The 20,502-nt window shown below is 41.4% G+C and overlaps 2 protein-coding genes across 2 annotated transcripts; one reads left to right on the plus strand and one right to left on the minus strand.

The window, feature by feature from the left end:
* Positions 1 to 324: 324 nt before the first annotated feature.
* On the plus strand, positions 325 to 4,642 carry LOC121696981 (protocadherin-8-like). Its single transcript, XM_042078215.1, is given in 6 exon segments — positions 325 to 486; positions 1,142 to 1,984; positions 1,986 to 3,395; positions 3,515 to 3,588; positions 3,839 to 3,909; positions 4,299 to 4,642. Coding segments are annotated over 6 exon segments (2,904 nt in total).
* An 823-nt stretch (positions 4,643 to 5,465) lies between these two features.
* pcdh8 (protocadherin 8) lies at positions 5,466 to 9,248 on the minus strand. The gene is made up of 4 exons (XM_042082751.1): positions 6,848 to 9,248; positions 6,658 to 6,728; positions 6,035 to 6,168; positions 5,466 to 5,923 (listed from the first exon to the last, which is right to left on the minus strand). The coding sequence occupies exons 1-4, from the start codon at positions 9,185 to 9,187 to the stop codon at positions 5,571 to 5,573; spliced, it is 2,898 nt and encodes a 965-aa protein (XP_041938685.1). The 5' UTR covers positions 9,188 to 9,248; the 3' UTR covers positions 5,466 to 5,570.
* Positions 9,249 to 20,502: the final 11,254 nt, after the last annotated feature.

Genomic DNA, 20,502 nt, shown 5'->3' on the forward strand with positions numbered 1-20,502 from the left:
CCTGAAATAAAATATGTGTGTTCAGTAACCTAGCAAGGCCAAGCAGATGTGTATTTACATAAGATTTGAAACATGACAGCCAGGTGTTAATTGAAATACAACACTGAATGAGAAAACCTCTCGCTTAATGAATTAGAGAACCCCTAACAACTGTTTGGCATGCTGATGAACCAGAGTAAACAACACTACTACAACCTGGCAAAGCTGAAGAATGGTGCTAATTACACACCTAAGTCAATCAGGCTAATTAATGGGCAGATTAACTCCAGCACTTTTCGCAGAATCTTGATTGGCTGTGTGTTTTTCCAGAACAAGTGACACACTATGTCTCATAATCTTGGCCTACTGGCGTGCGGCGGGGCAGGGCTCATGCAAAGGCTGATGCCACAGCTGGGCCATCCCTGCAGCCAGGAGGACTCCGAGACAACCATGACTCCATCCCTACAGCCAGGAGGACTCCGAGACAACCATGACTCCAATTCCTGTGTGGGACTGACATGAGTGGCATTGACATGCTTTCCTCCTCTGCTTCGGAAGAGATAGTTGCTGCAGCCACGGAGGAGCATGCTTTGGCATAAATAAACCAATTCCTCAGTCAGTTACAACAAGTTTACTGTGCACAATTTTAAGAACATGATTATAATATCATAATGTGAATTCTGCCTGATAATATAATGTAGTTTATGTAGTATGTAATTAACAGAAAGTGTCTTTCAAGTCAAAGTGCTTAGGATATAAACACTTAATGTCTGAGTCCTAAAATCTGTAGCCTATAAGAGCGTTTCTGGATTAAGCTGCGCTTAAGGCAGTGACTTTATCAGTTATCTTTTAAAAGGATTGTTCCATTGTTTAGGTAAAACAATGCCATTGGACCAAGGTGCCTGTGGAATTAAGTTAAACTCATTAGCCAAATATGCATGTCTGTTGCCAAGACTCTCTGAAAACACCTCCATTTTATTTACTAAAGATGCCGAAATAGGCCTCTTTGATGCACTCTGAGATAGGCCTACTTAGGTTGGCAAACATCTTTGTCTTTGACTCTAAAATGAATGTATCACTTTTTGTTGTTGTTTTCAGAGTGCTATTTTCCATCACATACATTGCATCAACTAAGACAATTCGGTATGTTTTATACGAAGAGTCGGATGTGGGCGCCAAGGTCGGAGACCTTGCAAGGGATCTGGATGTTTTCCTGTCGAACGCCAACCGAAGAAGTTTTAGATTTATTGACCAACCTTATTTGAGTCTTTTTAACTTGAGGGTGACTGATGGACAACTTTCGGTTGCTCAGAGAATTGACCGTGAGCAACTCTGTCGTCGATCTCAATACTGCGTGATACCCCTGGATGTGGTTGCTGTTCACCAGGAGAAGTCTTTTCTAATGCACGTCGAAGTGGATATAAGGGACATCAACGACAACGCCCCGAAATTCCCTGTACACGAAATGTACATAGAGACACCTGAAAGCGCATCAGAAGGAACTCGCTTCCCTTTAGAGGTAGCCACCGATGAAGATATAGGTCGAAACTATATACAGAGTTACACCATTTCCACGAACGAGTATTTCATCGTTGAAGCCCGAAGTGGCGAAGAAGGAGGTTTGTATGCAGAGCTAGTATTGGTCAAAGAGCTTGACAGGGAAAAAGAGGACACATATAACCTTGAAATCACAGCAATGGACGAAGGAATACCAATCCTGTCTGGAATACTAACTGTGAAGATAAAAGTATTAGATATCAATGATAATACACCGGCCTTCGAAGACAGTTTCATAAAAATTACACTCAGTGAAAGTGCAAGAGTTGGTCTATTGCTTTTACATTTACGTGCCTCTGACCCAGACGAGGGTCAAAACGGGGAAGTTGTGTATGGGTTTGAGGAGAAAACGCCTCTAGAGATAAAACAGATCTTTAATATTGATCCTCACATAGGACGACTGACTCTCGCGAGAGAAGTCGACTATGAAAAAAACATTTTTTTTTTATTTGAAAATAATAGCATATGATATGGGCATAAATTCTGTCCCAGCGCAGTGCACAGTTAGAGTGGATATTTTAGATGCCAACGATAACGCACCTTTAATCATTATTAAATCACTAGACTTTGACAGCGTGACATACATCGCAGAATCGGCACCAGTAAACAGTTTCGTGGCCCTTGTCAGCACCATGGACAGAGACTCAGGAGTCAACGGACACGTGCATTGCAATTTGCTCGGACACCAACATTTCAGGCTGCAACACGCTTATGAACACACTTTTATGATCGTAACAACATCGTTTTTGGATAGAGAAACTTTGCCTGAATATAATCTCACAGCAGTTGCTACAGACCATGGAACTCCTCCACTGACAACAATCATGACATTCTCTATTCAGTTGAGGGATGTGAACGACAATCCTCCGGAGTTCACTAAATCATTATATGAAGTTTGGATTGAAGAGAATAATCTACCAGGTGCATTTCTCTGTATAGTGCAAGCATATGACAGTGATGTTGGTCAAAATGCAGATATAACATATTCAATACTGAACATTAAATCAAACTCTCAAATTATTTCATCAAATTTAGTGTTAATTGATCCACTTTTAGGATCTTTACACTCAGCAACATCATTCAATTATGAACAGGCCAAAGACATTGAAGTGCAAGTTCTGGCTAGTGATGGAGGTTTTCCACTCCTATCTAAAACCACAATGGTTTGGATAAGAGTTATGGACGTGAACGACAATGCTCCTGTGATAATGCAGCCCAGGTCAATAAATGGCTCTGCCCTCTGTTACATATCTCTTGAGGCAACAACGGTGACCCCTGTGCTAAAAATCATAGCAGATGATGCTGATGAAGGTTTGAATGCACAGCTGACTTTCAAACTTTTGGACAACCCAAATGACCTGTTTTTTATGGACCAGACATCTGGCTATGTATATCTAAAAACAGCACTGAATGAGAGTGTCAAGAACTCTGGAGGAGTGCTGAGGATCACGGCGAGTGTTCGAGACAACGGCATTCCTTCTCTTCAGTCTACAGTTGATATCCACTTTATTGTTACTTCCCAAGCCGTACCAACAAGGGAAAACATGTTCACTTACGTTGAGCATTTAGAACACTTCCTGAATGTTCTAGTGAAATATTCCGTCCCTCTAGGCCTCTGTGTGATTTTAGTTGCAGTCAGTGTGGTGGCAACAGTGTTGATCAAACTCATGAGAAGAAGAGGCTCCTACAGCACAAATAGCAGCCAGGACAAGTGTGCCCTCAGTGAGACTGAGGACATGTTCAAAGCCCACTCAAACACCTGCGCACCCTTCTTAGGAAGGAGACAGGAGACCCTGAGCCATGAAAATGAATTCTGCAACTCCTTTTTCTCTGTCTTCTTGAGTGACGCTCAAACCGAAGTAAGTTGTGCACACTGAACTGAACGCATAGATGAATATTTCCATCTGATGAGGGAAAAACAACATCCCTGGTAGCTCATGCATTTTCTAAACAGACCCCTTTCTCCCCCTCCCTCCAGATAATTATGCCTTGTAGCACCAGGTCCCTGGTCGATCCACAGCCATTTGACCTACATAGGAAATACAGAGCAGGGTAAGTCATTTCATATCACATGGATCGATTAATGCTATTTGCCCTTCATATTCTATTGGAGATGTGTCATCCTCTGTTTAACACAACAAGGCAGATAGAGCCCAATGTTGTGTGGGTCACCACCGCTCCAGCTTTTAAGAGAGGAAATGTCTGAAAATATTGCAGGGCAGAGTATCCAACTATCTGAGCGACAACTTTTCATTTACTCTGGAAAAAAAACTGTATTTCTTGCTGCTTTATCTGCCATCAGGGGCACTCAGACCAGTGCAGAGGAGGACATGAGGATTTCAACTGACCCCACTGGTGGCACATCTGGCGCATGTGGGTCAAATTTGTTAGTCCCTCTTCATTTTGTGACCAGTGCATTATAGGATGTCTCAAAATAGTATTCAAGCTTTTAAAACCCAGATATGGTGACTTAGCTGAGCCTGGTCATTATCGGGGCATTCACTCTAATCTGTGTTTAGGCAAGTCTCAGACTTGCTTTGAGACAAACTGTCACAGTCATTTCACTTATAGCCTTAGAAGGAACAATTAGCAAATAATGTAATATTATGGCTCACTTAAGAGATTAAATAGTGTTTTTCCAAGCTAAAATGGACTTTTGTGGGATAAGAGCAGAAAGTGGCACACAGGACGTGTAAGAGCATTTCAGAGTCCTGTGACCAGGCTTTCAGTATTATTAATATTATGTCATTCCCATGTTGCAGGCTTGTGTCCATGGAATCAGAAGCAGATGGAAGATTGTGTCCAGTCAGCTCACAGGAGACTGGACTTCAGCAGTCATGACAACACAGATAAACAGTGTCAGCAGTCACCTCATCAACAAGGCAAGATTTACACTAAAGAACACACCATTTTTCCTGCAGGGACTAACAAATTTCCCTGCAGGAAAAAGAATTACCTGTTTCGGACCAAGATTCCCAAAACGAAAGGCTTGTTACAGGTGATTCCAAGAAGTGGATTACCACTGTATCCTGAGTATGAGCAGAGCTCATCTGGATCATGCTCCCCTGTGTCACTGGTGCGAGTAAGGACCTCTACTGCTCTGTAGAGTCTGGAGTGCTTAGGAGAGGAACCTCTTCAGTGACCTTCCTGATGTTCACTCATTGCCTCAGAAAAATGCTAGCACAAAGTTGTAATGCATTGATACAATGGGCAAGTATTCCTAATAGAAGACATTTGCCAACTCTATTATAAAGTATAACTTAATGGTGATCAGATGTTAAATAATTGAGCCTCATATTCTGTAATAGTGTCATATAATGAAATAAAGCAATAAAACACTCTGACACTTTGGTTTTCCTTTTTTTCTAAATAGAATTAAACTTCATTAATCCATTGCCTTTAAACAATTCCTACAAAACACTATGTAAGGAGTCTTGATCATTCATCCAAAACCATTCTTTGCAGTAAACCGACAACTTTAGATGATGTATATTCCTCGATTTTGAACTACAGTCTATTTGTATCTGGCTACTTGGCATGAATATAAAGACTTCTATACCTGAGCAAAGTTGTGTTCAGGTTTGGAGAGATACAGCCTCATTGTTAATCTTTATGGGTATATAATAGGTACACTATAATATGAATTTCACACCAATTTCTTCTTTTTACATAAAAAGACAACCTTTCAAAACAGCTGTGCTGGTTTGTATTCTACACAAAGCATCAACCATAGCCTGATGTGATTGTGTGGTTTGGTTTTAGCTGCTGGAATTGGTAACACTTCAGGCTTTCGACAATTCCTTTATTTATAAAAAAGCAAGTGTCAAATGATAGAAATACATTTTTTATGAGTCAAGCATGTACAGACAAGTTCTTTTCTATTTATGCAAAAAAATATTTACATCTCCTGTTCACTTACACAGAGCGATTCTTATTTATATGTTAATTCTTCTGCTTTGACAAATCTGTTAAACACAAAACCCCTCTGTGATTCATTGAGGAGGGAAAAGAGCCCTGTTGGGATTTTCCAGCGATTAAAAGGTGGTAGCGATTTCTGACAGTGCCGTCACTGTGAGGATGTCCTGGTTCTGCTCCCGCTGGTCGTCTGCCCTGGCGCCCAGCTCTCGCTTCAGATGGGAACTGTACGGGGGTAGTGTGCCTGCCCTACAGAATGTCTGTGCCGCCGATCCCTTGGCTTTGGGAATGTTTGTGTTGTAGCAGGATTCTTTCCAGGACTGGGGATTAACATGGGTATTACTATATGCCGGTGCTTGGGAAAAGCCTATTGTGTATGCATTTCCTGGGGTGGCATGGATGCTGTGGGTTGGAATTACACAGTATCTGCTCTGCCAATCCACACTGAGAGTGTTAGCCGAATGAAAAGAATCTGGAACAGAGAAACAGAGAAATAATGGTTGAAAATGACATCAGTCTCGTCTCCGAAGATCGGTGATGATAATAGTTGGATATGTGTGTTTTTGTGCGGTTTATATCTCACTTTTTGCCCATGGTTGAAATGTTGAGAGGGTCCTCTTAAGTCCATCTCCACTGACGTCAGAGTCACTGTCGTTGAAGTCACTGTCACCTTTGCCACTGTCCTTCACGCTCAGTTGGTCTATGTTGCCAGTGCCACTGTGGATGCGATCAAACATGTCAGCCCCTGTATCTGTCTATCAACTTATTGATGTTCTGACATAGTAAAAAATACTACATGGACCAGTGAAAAAGTGGCAGTAGCAGTTATACAAGTTAAGCTACTTTAAGAGTTTAAAAATAGATTTGTACCTTCACAATAGTTCATAAATTATTGATGTGTATCTCACACTGTTTTGAAATCTTTTGACATCTATTGGACTTGGACTATAAGACACACCGTTCCCCTTTATCACACACATGGTGTACTCCACAACTCAAGTCCAACACTACCAATAATAACTATTAGAGCTGTTACTGTTGTAGTGTGTAGTGTGGACATTACTTTCTAAGCTAGAAAAACATTTAAAAGTGTAGATTTGTTATCATTAATGTACAGTTAATGTCATAGCTACTGTTGCCAGTGTGGACTGACCCTAGTGGCCATAAAAAATATTGAAAAGTCTATAAAGGTATCAGGAATCTTACCTTCTTTGCAAACTGTATTTGTCATCTTGCCATATTGCTGTTCCCTCAAAAGACCTTGACGGTATAAAACCCTATGTGATAACAAAGATGAAAAAGGAACATTTATTAATAAATAATAAAGTTAGTGTCCATACATGTAGGTTTAAATACCTCATGTAGGTTTAAACGGTTACTGTAATGGCGACCTCACCTTTGAGTCAGAGCTTTTATCCTCATACAGACACGAGTCCTCATGTTTAGATTTCTTCCCATGGGTCAGGAAATGTGTGGGCCCACCATATATGTTTGGCTCTGAGGCGTTATACACTGTTAAGGATGTAGTGCCGAACAGGCCATGGTTCCTGTTCGATTTGGAACTGTAGCTTCTTGGTTTTTGTCGGAGCTTACAGAAAACTGTGAGAGTCACAACTACTATTAACAGCAGAATGCAGCCCCCACCAACAAATGCAATCACTGCTGAAGGGACAACAAAGTTGAATTCGTCCAAGTCGTCGCCCACTGAAATTATAAATTGATCATTAAAGGCTTGAGTGTCCGTCACAACAAAGCGGACAGTGGACACGCTGAAGAGAGCAGGTTGGCCATTGTCACTCACTCTGATCTTAATATCCAGGGCATCATCACAGGGGCAGTTCAATTTTTGCTTCAAAACAATCTGTCCAGTCCTTTTGTCCATGGAGAATAGCTTTTGGTCATCCTCCAAAATGTCAAAGCTCAGTTTACTGTTCTCACCCCCATCCTCATCATCAGCTTTGACCCGAAGTAAAATGTACCCAGGGGGTGCATTGGAAGGAATGGGAACTTCAGCCGTTTCATTTTGGAAGTCTGGATATGTAAAATATGGGTAGTTGTCATTTTGATCGATGACTTTGATCCTGACTAAAGCTGTGCTGGATAGTGATGGTGAGCCACTGTCACTAGCCTGAATAGTTAATTCAATCTGCTGAACAGTTTCAAAATCAAATGACCTCAAACTGTACAATGATCCTGAAACTGGGTCAACTGATACAAATGTTGTTATTGGATCATCATCCAAAACATGGCTTTCAACAAGTTTATAAGTTACTTTACTATTTTTACCAGCATCAAGATCAGTAGCCAGAATTGAAGTGATGTATGAACCCGGGATGTTATTTTCTATGATGGAAACTTCATACACTGATTTGTTGAAAAGTGGAGGGTTGTCATTCTCGTCAGTCACCCTAATTGTATACTGCTTCACGGTTCTGAATGGAGGTGTCCCAAAATCTTCAGCCTCCACAGTAAGATTGTATTCTGCAATTGTTTCTCTGTCTAAAATCGTGGTGGTTACAATCATTAGGTTGTCACCATAGGCCTGCTGAAGTTTGAAGTGCCGGTGTCCGTGCAAGCTGCTGCGCACGTAGCCGTTGGAACCAGAGTCTCTGTCCGAGGTGCTGATCAACGCCACAAAACTCTCCTTGGCCGCGGCCTCCGTGATGAAAGCGACACCGTCATTGGTGGAAGTCATTGGCTTAATGTTTATTTCTGGCACATTATCATTCACATCTAGAATCTCTACTATAACTCTACATGTAGATGGCATAGGGTTGGCACCCAAATCAGACGCTTTAATGTTGAGTTCGTATGACCTTTTCTTTTCGAAGTCAACCATTTCTTTCAAAGTCACAGAGCCTGAAAGAGGGTCAATTTTAAATACTCGCGTGACTTCGGAAGGAAATCCCTCGACGAATCCATACACCACCTCACCATTGACACCTGCATCTGGATCAAAAGCATGGACTTTCAGAACACGAAAGCCTATTGGTGAGTCCTCGTACAATTCGACCTTTAGGGAATTGTGCTCAAATGTGGGACTATTGTCATTGAAATCCAGAACTTTGATAACAACTTTAGTTGATCCTGTTCTTGGTGGGGTTCCTCCATCAGAAGCTGTCACTTCAACAGTATAAGAGTCCTCGATCTCCCTGTCCAGTCTTTTCACCAACACTAGTTCAGCAAATTTAACACCGTCCTCTGTCGTGCGCACTTCAATGGCAAAATGGCTGTTGTGAGAGGTACGGTAACTTTGGATGTAGTTGTTGCCAACATCTTTGTCAACTGCTATATCCAACGGGATTCGCGAATCCAATGGGGCATTCTCTGAAATTTCTAAAACCGTTTCATTTGCTGGGAACTGTGGTGAGTTGTCGTTAATGTCTTTCACCTCGATTTCCACGTGAATCAGCTGAAACTTTTCTTTGGAAAAAGTGACAACATCAAACGTGATGAGGCATCGTGGTGACTGTTGGCACAGTTGTTCGCGGTCTATGGTCTCTCCTACAGTTAAAAGTCCGTCTATTTCTCTCATTTGAATCAAGTACGAGTCAGATTCCTGCATGAACCGGAAGGCTGTCTCTGGGTCGTCCGCTGGGTCAATCTGTAAATCCCGAGAGAGATTCCCAATCTCCGTGCCTGGTGCATCTTCTTCATATGTAAAATACTTCGTCGTGGTACAGTGGGCTAGACTGACACACAGCACAAGCAGTACACTTTTCTCTAAAAACTCCATCTTCACATGCGAGAAGAGAAAACGTTGAAACGACGCTGTGTACAACTACACAGAAGTTGCCATTTCTTGACCGGTCATCTGCTACACTCTGACTGGTTTGACCGCTGTTATCAAATGGATATAAGTCTTGACTTATGCAAATAGGCTGTCCGGCAGACCAATGATCTTCACTCGGCCTACCACATGGTGCAAGTTCCATAGTCACAGTGAATGTTACAGTCACTTGAACTCAAATGCATGGCGTTTTTTGTGCCAGTCTTCTGAGATAGCAAACTTTATTTACGAAAACTTGATATTTTGTTATTTTTTCAGTTTATATTAGATTGCATTTTACACAACATACTGTTTGTATTAGCCCATACAAGTCATATACAAGTCAGTAGCCTTACTGTTTAATGAAATTCATATAGAAAGGCATGAAACTATGATTTAACTCTCTACATAGATAATTTAGCTATTTGGTGGACATTCTCTATATTCCTACCAGGTTAGGTGTTTTGGAATGGGCATGATGCCTAAATGAAGTGTTGATAGTTTTTTTTACATTTTATTTCAAATAATGAAATTATGTAGACAAATTGTAGGTAGACCACTTTAGTTTATTTCTGACAGAATGCTTTGATATCAGAGGGTCAAACATCGTCTGTCTGTTCAATTACTGTTAATCTGTCTGATCTACCCCCACATCAGTTTGTTAATTTAAGGTGTAAACAGCTTTCTTCCAGACATGGCCCACTGTCTGAGAGTCTAATTAGCCTGTCTAGATGAGGTGAAAACAATGTTTTCAAGATTAGATTTACACCAGGGTTTCCTCACAACTTCCAGGGTTTGGAGGGTTGTTAAAGCGTGTGCCAGGGACTAAATGTGGAATTTTAGACTCTGTGTGCTAGTCTGTGTGGTCAAGAGACAAATGCAGCATCATCTTTTCAAATGTATCACTCTGGCAAGACTTTAAAATGCTCCTATCTGTCATGAAAGACTGGGAAATGTCCACAGGGACAAACAGTCTGGGTTGTTGATTGTACTTATATCAGCAAAGAAACATGGAAAGGGTCCACACATAGGTCAGTCTCTCATTTACATCTCTAAAGGAGCCACTTAATTTCCATTGTTTGAGAAAATTGTGTTAATTTAAATTCAGCACAGGATGCTTTTATCAGTGTAGTGCTTTGCATGCAGTGCTTTTATTTACACAGGCACACAGAGAGTAGTGGATTGTATTGGTGTCAGTAACACATGAATACAAAGACAACAGGGTTTTACATAATTGTGGATATTTTACATTGCCCATGAGGACAATGGGTTGTTGCCATCTCTCTGCCTTTATGCATGAAAACATCAGACATTTCTGCTCTCATGCATTAGGAAACCTAAGCCTATGGGACCTTCATAAATCAACAAGATAAGCAAGAGAGAAAACTGAGAGACTGGTGAGGTTTTATATGGAAATCTAATCTTTGTTTTCTAATGTTCCTCCATAGAAAATAAATACTCTGTAAAATGGACAGTGATTGGAGATTACACTAAACAGTCCATACAGAGCGCTTGAATCTTTAGCTAGTTTATTAATGATAAAAACCGTTTGATTCATTAAAGATAAGTGTGAGCAGACAGTCAGATCTCTTATCAGCAATTACAGTTCTGTCACTTCAGTCGGCCTCTGTGAAAGACAGTGACAAGGGGGGGCTTTCTAAGCTTGTTTTGAAACTGTTCCTTCATCTTTGACCAATCATGAAATTAAAAAAAGCATCAGCAAACAAAAATGAGCCTTTTGTTTTCTAGCAAGATATTCTGCATTGTTATCCATATAGAAATGTACGCCGTGGTAAACATAAAGTGGTTGTCGCTCTGGTGATTATCCAGACACCATCATGAAGTGAGGCTGAGATTCCAAACACACGCCCAGCAGGCTGGGTGTCTAAATCCAGGATTTTCGGGCTTGTATGTAGTAGTTTGATGGATAATGCTAAACAATTAGACCACATGAGTTGTTTGCTTGTAAGAGGATTTCCAGGCAAACCTCTGAGTTTCTGAGAGGCTTACGTGGCATCTTATTGTCTTATCTCGGAGGCAGGTACCATAGTCTTATTTTGATATCAACTTGAGCACACAAACACGTGCAAAAGTACACATAGGCTTCACAAATTATGAAGACTACATTTCAAGCTGCATCAGGAAAAGATATTTAGACACTACCCTTGACAAATAAATGTGTACAGATAGCTTTTATACACACCTCTGTTGACTAGGTTTATAAATAAACTAATCAAAGCAGCAACAATTGAATAACTTGCACTTATAGTAATTTACACAACCACTGCAGCAGAAAATGTTTATTTCAGACTCAAAATGAATTGAATTGAAATGGAATGGGGTGATGCTTGATTGCCACTTAAGTGTGGTGATTAAACCAGATCACAAATTGATTAAGGCGCATGGTGGCCATAAGAGCATTACTGTGTGCTAACAAGACACACCATCTGTTGAACTAATGAGATCTTTTTCAGCAATTAAAGACAAGAGGACTTGGTAGACAGACATTCATCAGCTCTCTTGAAATTGTCTTTTTATACATTTCACAAGAAGAGGTGATGTGCTCTCTTCTCAAGAAGAGGCTATGTTCACACACTTCACTATTCTTCATGACCCACATTCATACTCTGTAAAGTCATGTTGCAATGCAGGGGACCTGTAGAGGGAAATGGGTTGGGTGAGGAAGATGAAGCTTGAGATGAAGATTGAGGTAGACCTGGAAGATATGTGAACAGAGGAAACTAGGACCAATTTTTCATATCAAACTAGATTCAAGCAACATTGATTGACTATGATGTAAAAAATTGGTTGAGCCATTTGACCAAAATGGTGCAGGGTCTGTGAAAGGATAAAAAAGCATCAGCAAACAAAACATTTTTGTGACTTTTCGAGACTTTTGTTTTCTAGCAAGATAGTCTGCATTGTTATCAATATAGAAATGTAGGCCGTGGTAAACATAAAGTGGTTGTCGCTCTGGTGATTATCCAGACACCATCATGAAGTGAGGCTGAGATTCCAAACACACGCCCAGCAGGCTGGGTGTCTAAATCCGGGATTGGGGGGCTGCCGTGGCCTACTGGTTAGCGCTTCGGACTTGTAACCGGAGGGTTGCTGGTTCGAACCCCGACCAGTAGCAGGGCACCTAACCCCTCACTGCTCCCCAAACGCCGCTGTTTTTGCAGGCTCACTGCTCCGGGATTAGTGTGTGCTTCACCTCACTGTATGTTCACTGTGTGCTGAGTGTGTTTCACTAATTCACAGATTGGGATAAATGCAGAGACCAGATTTCCCTCACAGGATCAAAAGAGTATATATACTTATAAAAAATGTTTTGTTTCCACAAATGTTTCACTGCAGTAAATTCTATCCCAGTGCAAAATGTAACATTTGAAAATGGATAGATGTATTGAGTGATCAGTGAGCATGGATAGATGTATTGAGTGATCACTGATCCTCACTGTGCAGGCCTGGCCCTGTCTGTTGAGTTTGGTCAATATCTTCTTCTTAACCCTGCACTATATCCTAAGAGAAGCAGCAATGTCAAAAGTGTTCTGTATTGAGCACAGTAGTGTGTAAATGATCAGAATCATTTCAAGCAGAATCAGATCATATGACTAAACAAAATAGGGCTTTATTAATAAATGGATAGTTTTGACCAAAGTGCTTTGCAAAATATACTGTGTATACTGTAGGTGTTCTGCTATGAAAATGGGCTCTGATTTTAAAATTGTCTACCACTTGTTGACAAAATGGGTATGACTACTTTAACATTCATTTAGTCTAAAAACAAATACCAACAAAGACCAACTCAACATTATTACATATGTGAGAAATGTGTTTACATTATGAAATCATGCATCCGCATTCTTCTCATTGTGCTCACGCAATGCCCTAGTGGTGATCATGAGGAACTCAGTATGTTGTCAAATGTCTTACTGTAAATGTCTATTTCTAGTCATCCTGTCTTTGCCATCATGAACTGTCTCTTGCTTTCTATCTGTCCTCAGGGACCTTCGTCTCCCTTACATTGACCCTATGTTAACTCAAAAGCAGCAGTGTACGTGTCAGTTGTGAGGTAAACAGGGGTCATATGCCACATGCTACGAGGTGGCATTTAATTTGGGATTTGAGATGTCTAACAGTCAGATGAGGCCCCCCACCCTTGAGGAACTGTTTGGCTTTGTGTCAAGTGGCTAGCATGTTGGGGAGCAGATGGGCAGGTGACAGATAATCAGACCAATCTGGGCTCTCAGTGGTATTACTGTAACACCTTAATGCTACCCACATCCCACTCCATGTCTTAGCACAAACATTGGCCTATTGTAGACAAAGGCTTTTTACCTAATTAGTGTGTGTGTGTGTGTGTGCCTGTATGCCTGTATGTGTGTGCGTGCTTGTGTGTGTGTACTTAGACAACTGTGTGTGTGTGTGTGTGTGTGTGTGCCTGTCTGCATGTGTGTTCCCCCAGTGTTCAAATGTGTGCATCAATGTCTAGGAAAATCCATGTGTGGTTTCTGCTGATCCAAAATTGGAATATTAAGTTATTTGCATGCCATATATCAGTGTCGGGGGAAAATGGAAAAAGATTTGCTAAGCAAAGACCAATTAATGAAATGAAATGTAATGAAATGCATGACATATTTCACAAAGATCATGTTATTCATCTTTTCATGAAATATTAATTAGTCTATTAGGATGCAGTTGAATCGTAAACAGAATGCCTGTAATTGGCTCTCAGTGGGTTTATCATGCTTGAATCCAGTGCAGTCTCATGTGCTATAGATGCACATTTGGAATGTATGTGATAGCCATACCCCCCACCCCCACTCCCAACCCAGTCTGTTTTGGCACTGAGAAGGACAGAAGTTTGTTGTACTTTTGTATTAGGTCTGTGAGAAACACAGCAAGATCAAAAGACACATTTGCATGTAGAGATAAATCATGCCTGCTTGATTCTCTGCCACCCCCAGACTCCCAGTATGGTTTGAACCGTTCCGTCTCCAAGCGCTTCTCTTCCTGAATTGTGTCCCTTACAGAACAGACTGCCCATTAGGGTAAAAAAACACATGAGCAAGAAACAGATTACATTGTCGTTCAGCAGGCATGACATGCATAAACACATCTGACTGGCAACTGCACAAGTGTTTTGCTGTACTGACTTGGGTGAATCTGTACGTACCAAAGTCAATGAGATTGTCAAGATACTGTCTTTGGTGCAGTGTTGTGTCTCTGGGGTTTGTTTTGCTTGACCAATTGAAGGTTTCAGGCATTCTGGCTGAATCTCAGGAGACAGCGCCATCTACAGGCCACAGATCACCCAGCGTGTCACCCAAATTACTGTAATATTGATAAAACTATTACAGCATGCAGTCATTCAGCACTATTCAAGGACCGAGTATCAATCAGTTCAAACAATGACAACAGTCTTCATATGTATTGATTTAAAAAAGAACTAAATCCATTCCCTGTTTTTTCAATGCCTGAAAGCTTTGTGTAGGAATCAATTAGTCAAGCTGTTGATTTTGGCAGTCCTCAAATCTCTGGCTTTTCAAAGAATTGGCCCCTGCCTGATCAACATCTAAAATTAAATCCAGTTTTCCTGCCACACATTTGAGTCACTATGCAGGCCAAAGAGGGAAACTGGAACAATTTCATGTTGCCTCCACTCAAACAAGAACACTTGGAACAAGTCTGTGTTTATGCAAGTAAGTGTGAGTATGCAAGTGGGGCATGCTTTATACTCAGTGTGTAAAGCATTCATAATGATGTTTCAATCCAGTTATATTAACTATGTTATTATACGCCATGGTTTCACTCGCTATTCATTTGCCTCAATGATAACAGTAGAAACCTTGAAAATACAAAATAAGTTAGCAATCTCAGTAAATACAACTGATGCAGGTAAGCTACATGCAAATAAAATTTAGAGCATACAGTATGTGATTTTCTCCCTGAGAGGCCACATATTTGTTGCATATTGGCCAAATGTAAACAAGTCTTGGGTTTACACTAAAGCTCATGAGGAGGACAGATGAATGTGCTGTAGCTGTCTGTAGTGTGTGCCATACGAGCCCTTCTCCTTCTGATGAAGTATTACTAGTGGTGTACAGGCAGGCAGGAAGGCAAGGTGAGAGTGTCTCTTATTATAAGAGGTCATTTGCATATGTAAGAAATCTCAAATTCTACTTTCCTTTGATCTTGAGGTATATATATTCTTTCTTTTTCCCTCCATTCTCCTATGCAAAACTCCAACAGCGGTGCTGAATGGCTTAAATCTTTTATGCTTGATTGCAGTCATTTCCCCTTGAATACTATCAGCAATTGATGTGAATAGTCCGTAATTGACAAGAAGATTGATTTGGCTCAGTTCTGGGGTGGCTGTACTGCTCTCTCTCTCGGCACCTTGCTAGCTTGTGGACAGCTCAGACCTGACAGCTCCATATTGGCAGGCCACCCGTCAGTACACAACCACACAACAAAACAAACAAATCACTTCTACGTGTGAGGAAGAAATGGCGGCAGTGTTTTTGTGTGCTGCACAATGACCATGATTTGAGTGATCTCACTCAAAGAAAAAAACATATAAGAACGGGTTTGGGCAGTAGATGGCAGTAGTGAGAGGGCAACCCATTATAAATACACTATCCTTTGTTCCCAAACAACCCCCTGCATGTCAAGCTCTGAGGTGTGTTGTGTGAATATATTTTGCACCTTTAATCCTTTGCTTCAAAGCATCTAAATCAGTGAACATGTAATCTTTTTGGTGCTGGGTGCTTGTGACAGAGCGCAGTGCGCCTGTCACTTGATCTGACATCTCCCGACACGGTATGGACAATAAGACTCAACATTTAAACAAAACGAGACATTTTACATTAATATGATCTGGGGGGATGATTGGCATGATTGTGGACAATGTAATTTGTACCAAGCCAATATCATGTGAATGAATGTATGTATGTACAGAGGGCTGAATGTTTGGATGCGTGGTTAAGGGAATTAGGAATGGAATATTTGTTATCGGTAAGAGCGAGTGCTAAAAGGTATTTGTTTGCATAGCGTGACATCAACGCAGTTTGGGGGTTGCAAGCGCGCACATAACATCTTAAGGTAACTTCTTAAATTTGTCATTGTATGTTAATGCTGTACTAGCAAATGTTCTCACCAGTCTTCATGGCGGCCTTCCGTGTACAGGGGGCAAGCGGTTTGCAGACGGCAAGACCTTTTTCAATGTTTGGGGCGTGCTCCCGTAGGGAAGCGCTCATTAGCGCAGGGGTTTTTGTGGCAAACTTTTCTTTTCATTGTTTTCTTTTGGAAGCGCAGTTTTTTTGTTAATGCACAAGAAAGAATCTGAGTATTGTGCTGCGCAAGGGTTTCTAAGAGATGAAATATTTGTTTCAAGATGTTAATTGAATTGTGATTTGGTTGTGACCAGTGCTATTTAATGCCTGGGGTTGCTTTAGTAGGGAGATGCGTCTCTGACGAGAGAAGACGTAAGTAGGCTACTGTTGCTATAACAGGGGCCTAGAAGCGTGGGCATTGTCTTATCTTTGTTTTCTGTTTGTCCAGTGTTTGTTTGTTAATTGTTCGTCACTTAAACCTGCCGGTAGCCTACCAGTAAATAATAATAATAAAAAAGTCGTAATTGGCACTTGGATTTCCACCTGAGTCTTCTCTCCACCTGCTCGGACACACACTCCTTTACATATGGTGGCAGTGGAAAAAAACATCAACTACCAGTGTCCGAAGACCAGGCTGGAATGTAAGGTAAAGCAGCGGCAGGAGGAAAGTTGCTCCTGTGACCAGGCAGCCAGAGGATGACTATGGTGCATCAGTTCTGCCTTCGTCGACGCAAGGTCTTGAGAGGAAGACTAGTCGGGTTGCGGAATTAGGCTTCAGCGGCCTCAAGGTCGGCACCAGGGGTGGCAAATGGCGGTGTCTGGCAAATGCCAGGGGATGTGGATGCAACTGGTCAACCTCCAGCGGCTGCAGTGGGGCCAGCGGCAACAACAGGGGTCCAGCCACGAGTGACGGCAGTATATCCAGTGGCAACGACGGGGGTCCAAGCACAAGCTGTGGCAATGTGTCCAGTGGCAATCGCAAGGATCCAAGCATTACAGGGGCAACGGGTTCAGCCCAGAAGCAGGGTTCCAGCTCCAGGAGAACTGGAGCTACAGCTCACAGGCTGGAGGGGACCAAAAGAATGCCGCTGTGCAGTTTTGTTGGGCATTATATGACACCAGAAAGTTGAACTGCGGTCTTCCTCTCTTTGTCTTCTGGGACGAAGACTCTTGAGGGGGTGGGGGGTAAATGTGACAGAGCGCAGTGCGCCGGTCACTTGATCTGACATCTCCCGACACGGTATGGACAATAAGACTCAACATTTAAACAAAACGAGACATTTTACATTAATATGATCTGGGGGGATGATTGGCATGATTGTGGACAATGTAATTTGTACCAAGCCAATATCATGTGAATGTATGTATGTATGTACAGAGGGCTGAATGTTTGGATGCGTGGTGAAGGGAATAAGGAATGGAATATTTGTTATCGGTAAGCGTGCTAAATGGTATTTGTTTGCATAGCGTGACATCAACGCAGTTTGGGGGTTGCACTTTACAACTTGTTGTTGTCCTGAAAACACAACACTTCTGCTGCTCTTACATAACTTGCACCACTATGTCACTTTCTTTCTTACTTAGGTCAAACAGAACTACCCAAGCCTTTTATTGGCCTGACTTTGCACTAGTATTTTATTGACTGTCTATGCACAATTTCAACCAAATTTTGCTGCTCTTATTTTTTTCATTATTATATGTGCCCTCTTATTTACTTACTTTTTTGTTTACTTGAATGTTATGTTTGTCTGTGGACTTAAATTGGTAAAATATGTCTTGTCTTCACCGTGGGATAGTGAGAAACGTAATTTCGATCTCTTTGTATGTCTGGAACATGTGAAGAAATTGACAATAAAGCTGACTTTGACTTTGAAGCGCGCACATAACATCTTAAGGTAACTTCTTAAATTTGTCATTGTATGTTAATGCTGTACTAGCAAATGTTCTCACCAGTCTTCATGGCGGCCTTCCGTGTACAGGGGGCAAGCCGGTTTGCAGACGGCAAGACCTTTTTCAATGTTTGGGGCGTGCTCCCGTAGGGAAGCGCTCATTAGCACAGGGGTTTTTGTGGGAAACTTTTCTTTTCATTGTTTTCTTTTGGAAGCACTTTTTTTTTTTTTTTAAATGCACAAGAAAATCTGAGTATTGTGCTGCGCAAGGGTTTCTAAGAGATGAAATATTTGTTTCAAGATGTTAATTGAATTGTGACCAGTGCTATTTAATGCCTGGGGTTGCTTTAGTAGGGAGATGCGTCTCACGAGAGAAGACGTAAGTACTGTTGCTATAACAGGGGCCTAGAAGCGTGGGCATTGTCCTAATCTTTGTTTTCTGTTTGTCCAGTCTTTGTTTGTTAATTGTTCATCACTTAAACCTGCCGGTAGCCTACCAGTAAATTGTAATTTAAAAAGTCGTAATTGGCACTTGGATTTCCACCTGAGTCTTCTCTCCACCTGCTCGGACACGCACTCCTTTACAGTGCTTGACTACTCTTTGGTGTTAATACTGTATGTGTTGGTCTGTGGTAATTAAGTCAATATTGACATACAATATTGTATAGATTTCAATGTTTATTTCTGATGATCATAAGTGTTGCACATTCAAAATATAGATAGATATATCTGTCTGAACTCCCAATCTAATAGATAAATATATTGACAGAAATAAATCCAGGTTCACCATTTTTTGGGCCCTGGGATGAATGTGGTTCAGGGGGGAGTGAAACGGATGGCAATCTGTTCCAATCCTGAGGTGCAGATAATGTTCCTCTGGCCACGGCACACCGATGGATAGCAGCCTCCATTACAGAGCTGAGTCACGGAGTAAACAGGAATTGTCCTGGTGTGCACAGGTTAATCAGATCCCTCCACTGTTATGGGGCAGTCATCTCGAAAGGGATTCGGAAAAGACTTTATTTTTCTTGGCTGGAAAAGAACAAAGCTCCTATCTGATCTTTGAGGACGTAAGAACAGATAAAATGTGGCACTGGCAAACAGTTTAAGAGATCTTCCTCCGCACCAGTTTTTACAAAAGGGCTCTGTACCAAATCTGGCTAATTCTCAGATTAAGAGTTTCTCTGTTCTCCCATTGTGTAATCTCCATGTCTGCTCAGTGTCAAGGCCAAATAAGTCAACTGATTTTTAAAGCATGGATTTTATTTCATATGGTGCCTGGGATCTGGTTCTTACGGCTCAGCAAGTTCAGTGACATTGGGCAACCAAGGTTTAAATTATCATAATTTTCATCCCAGATGATCTTTGTCCTTGAATATGTTAGTCTAACGGAAAATAACATGAAGCAGGCTGCCTCCTCTCCACTCTCACTTTCCCTGTACAATGCTCATGCCTCACAATTATGGCGCACACACACACACACACACACGTCTTAAATAACTAAACAGTGATCTGGAGAGAGGTTTGTCAACAGACCCTTCAGTGGCACTCTATGCCAGAAGGTATTTAAGCAGCGTGGATGAAGTGAATTGCAGAAGCTCATTTCCATGCGCTGAGAGAAACTCTGGGACAGAAGGTGTTTTTTCCCGGTTGGATTGTCAGAACAATCATAGCAGTGTCCTGCTGGGGGCACTCACACCCCCCTCCAACCCCACGTTCGTTTGTTTTACTGTAGTTTACGCCTTTCACATGATCCACTGTCTTTGTTCCTGTCACACAAGAATTTGAACCATATAATACAAGACAATGAGGCACAGGTCACAATGTCAGCTTGCTTCCTCTCAGGAGGTGAGATGGATCATGGTTGCCTTGAGTGAACTATGGTTAATTCCTGGAAATGTTGCTTTGGTTAGGCAGGGGAGGTATGTTGGGGTAAATTAACTGTGTGTTATGTAATACAGTGACTAGAAAGACTTCGAAGAATAACATTGAATCGACCCTCTTTGAAAACATAATGCATATTTCATACAAATTAAAGAACTAACTCTCTGAATGAGAGTCTTGACCAGGCATGCTTGCCATTACCTTTTCAGTGCAAAAAGGAAAGGCAGAAATCATCAGTAAAAGCATCACAGCCTGTATTCATCTCTGCAACTGTCAACCTGCAGCCCTCTTCCCCTGTTCAATCTATCATTTATAAACACATGCACCTGCTATCAGCAGAGCTCCTATCAGCCAGTCCCTATGAATATATTCAAGGACACACTGGCAACAC

This window comes from Alosa sapidissima, chromosome 2 (genome assembly GCF_018492685.1).
Source record: "Alosa sapidissima isolate fAloSap1 chromosome 2, fAloSap1.pri, whole genome shotgun sequence".
NCBI classification, from domain to species: domain Eukaryota; kingdom Metazoa; phylum Chordata; class Actinopteri; order Clupeiformes; family Clupeidae; genus Alosa; species Alosa sapidissima.

Coding starts and splice junctions, on each gene's coding strand:
- pcdh8 (XM_042082751.1), bottom strand. CDS start 9,187: ATGGAGTTTTTAGAGAAAAGTGTACTGCTTGTGCTGTGTGTCAGTCTA. Junction 6,729..6,847: donor ATAAAAGCTCTGACTCAAAG/GTGAGGTCGCCA, acceptor GTTATCACATAG/GGTTTTATACCGTCAAGGTC. Junction 5,924..6,034: donor ATTTCAACCATGGGCAAAAA/GTGAGATATAAA, acceptor TCTCTGTTCCAG/ATTCTTTTCATTCGGCTAAC.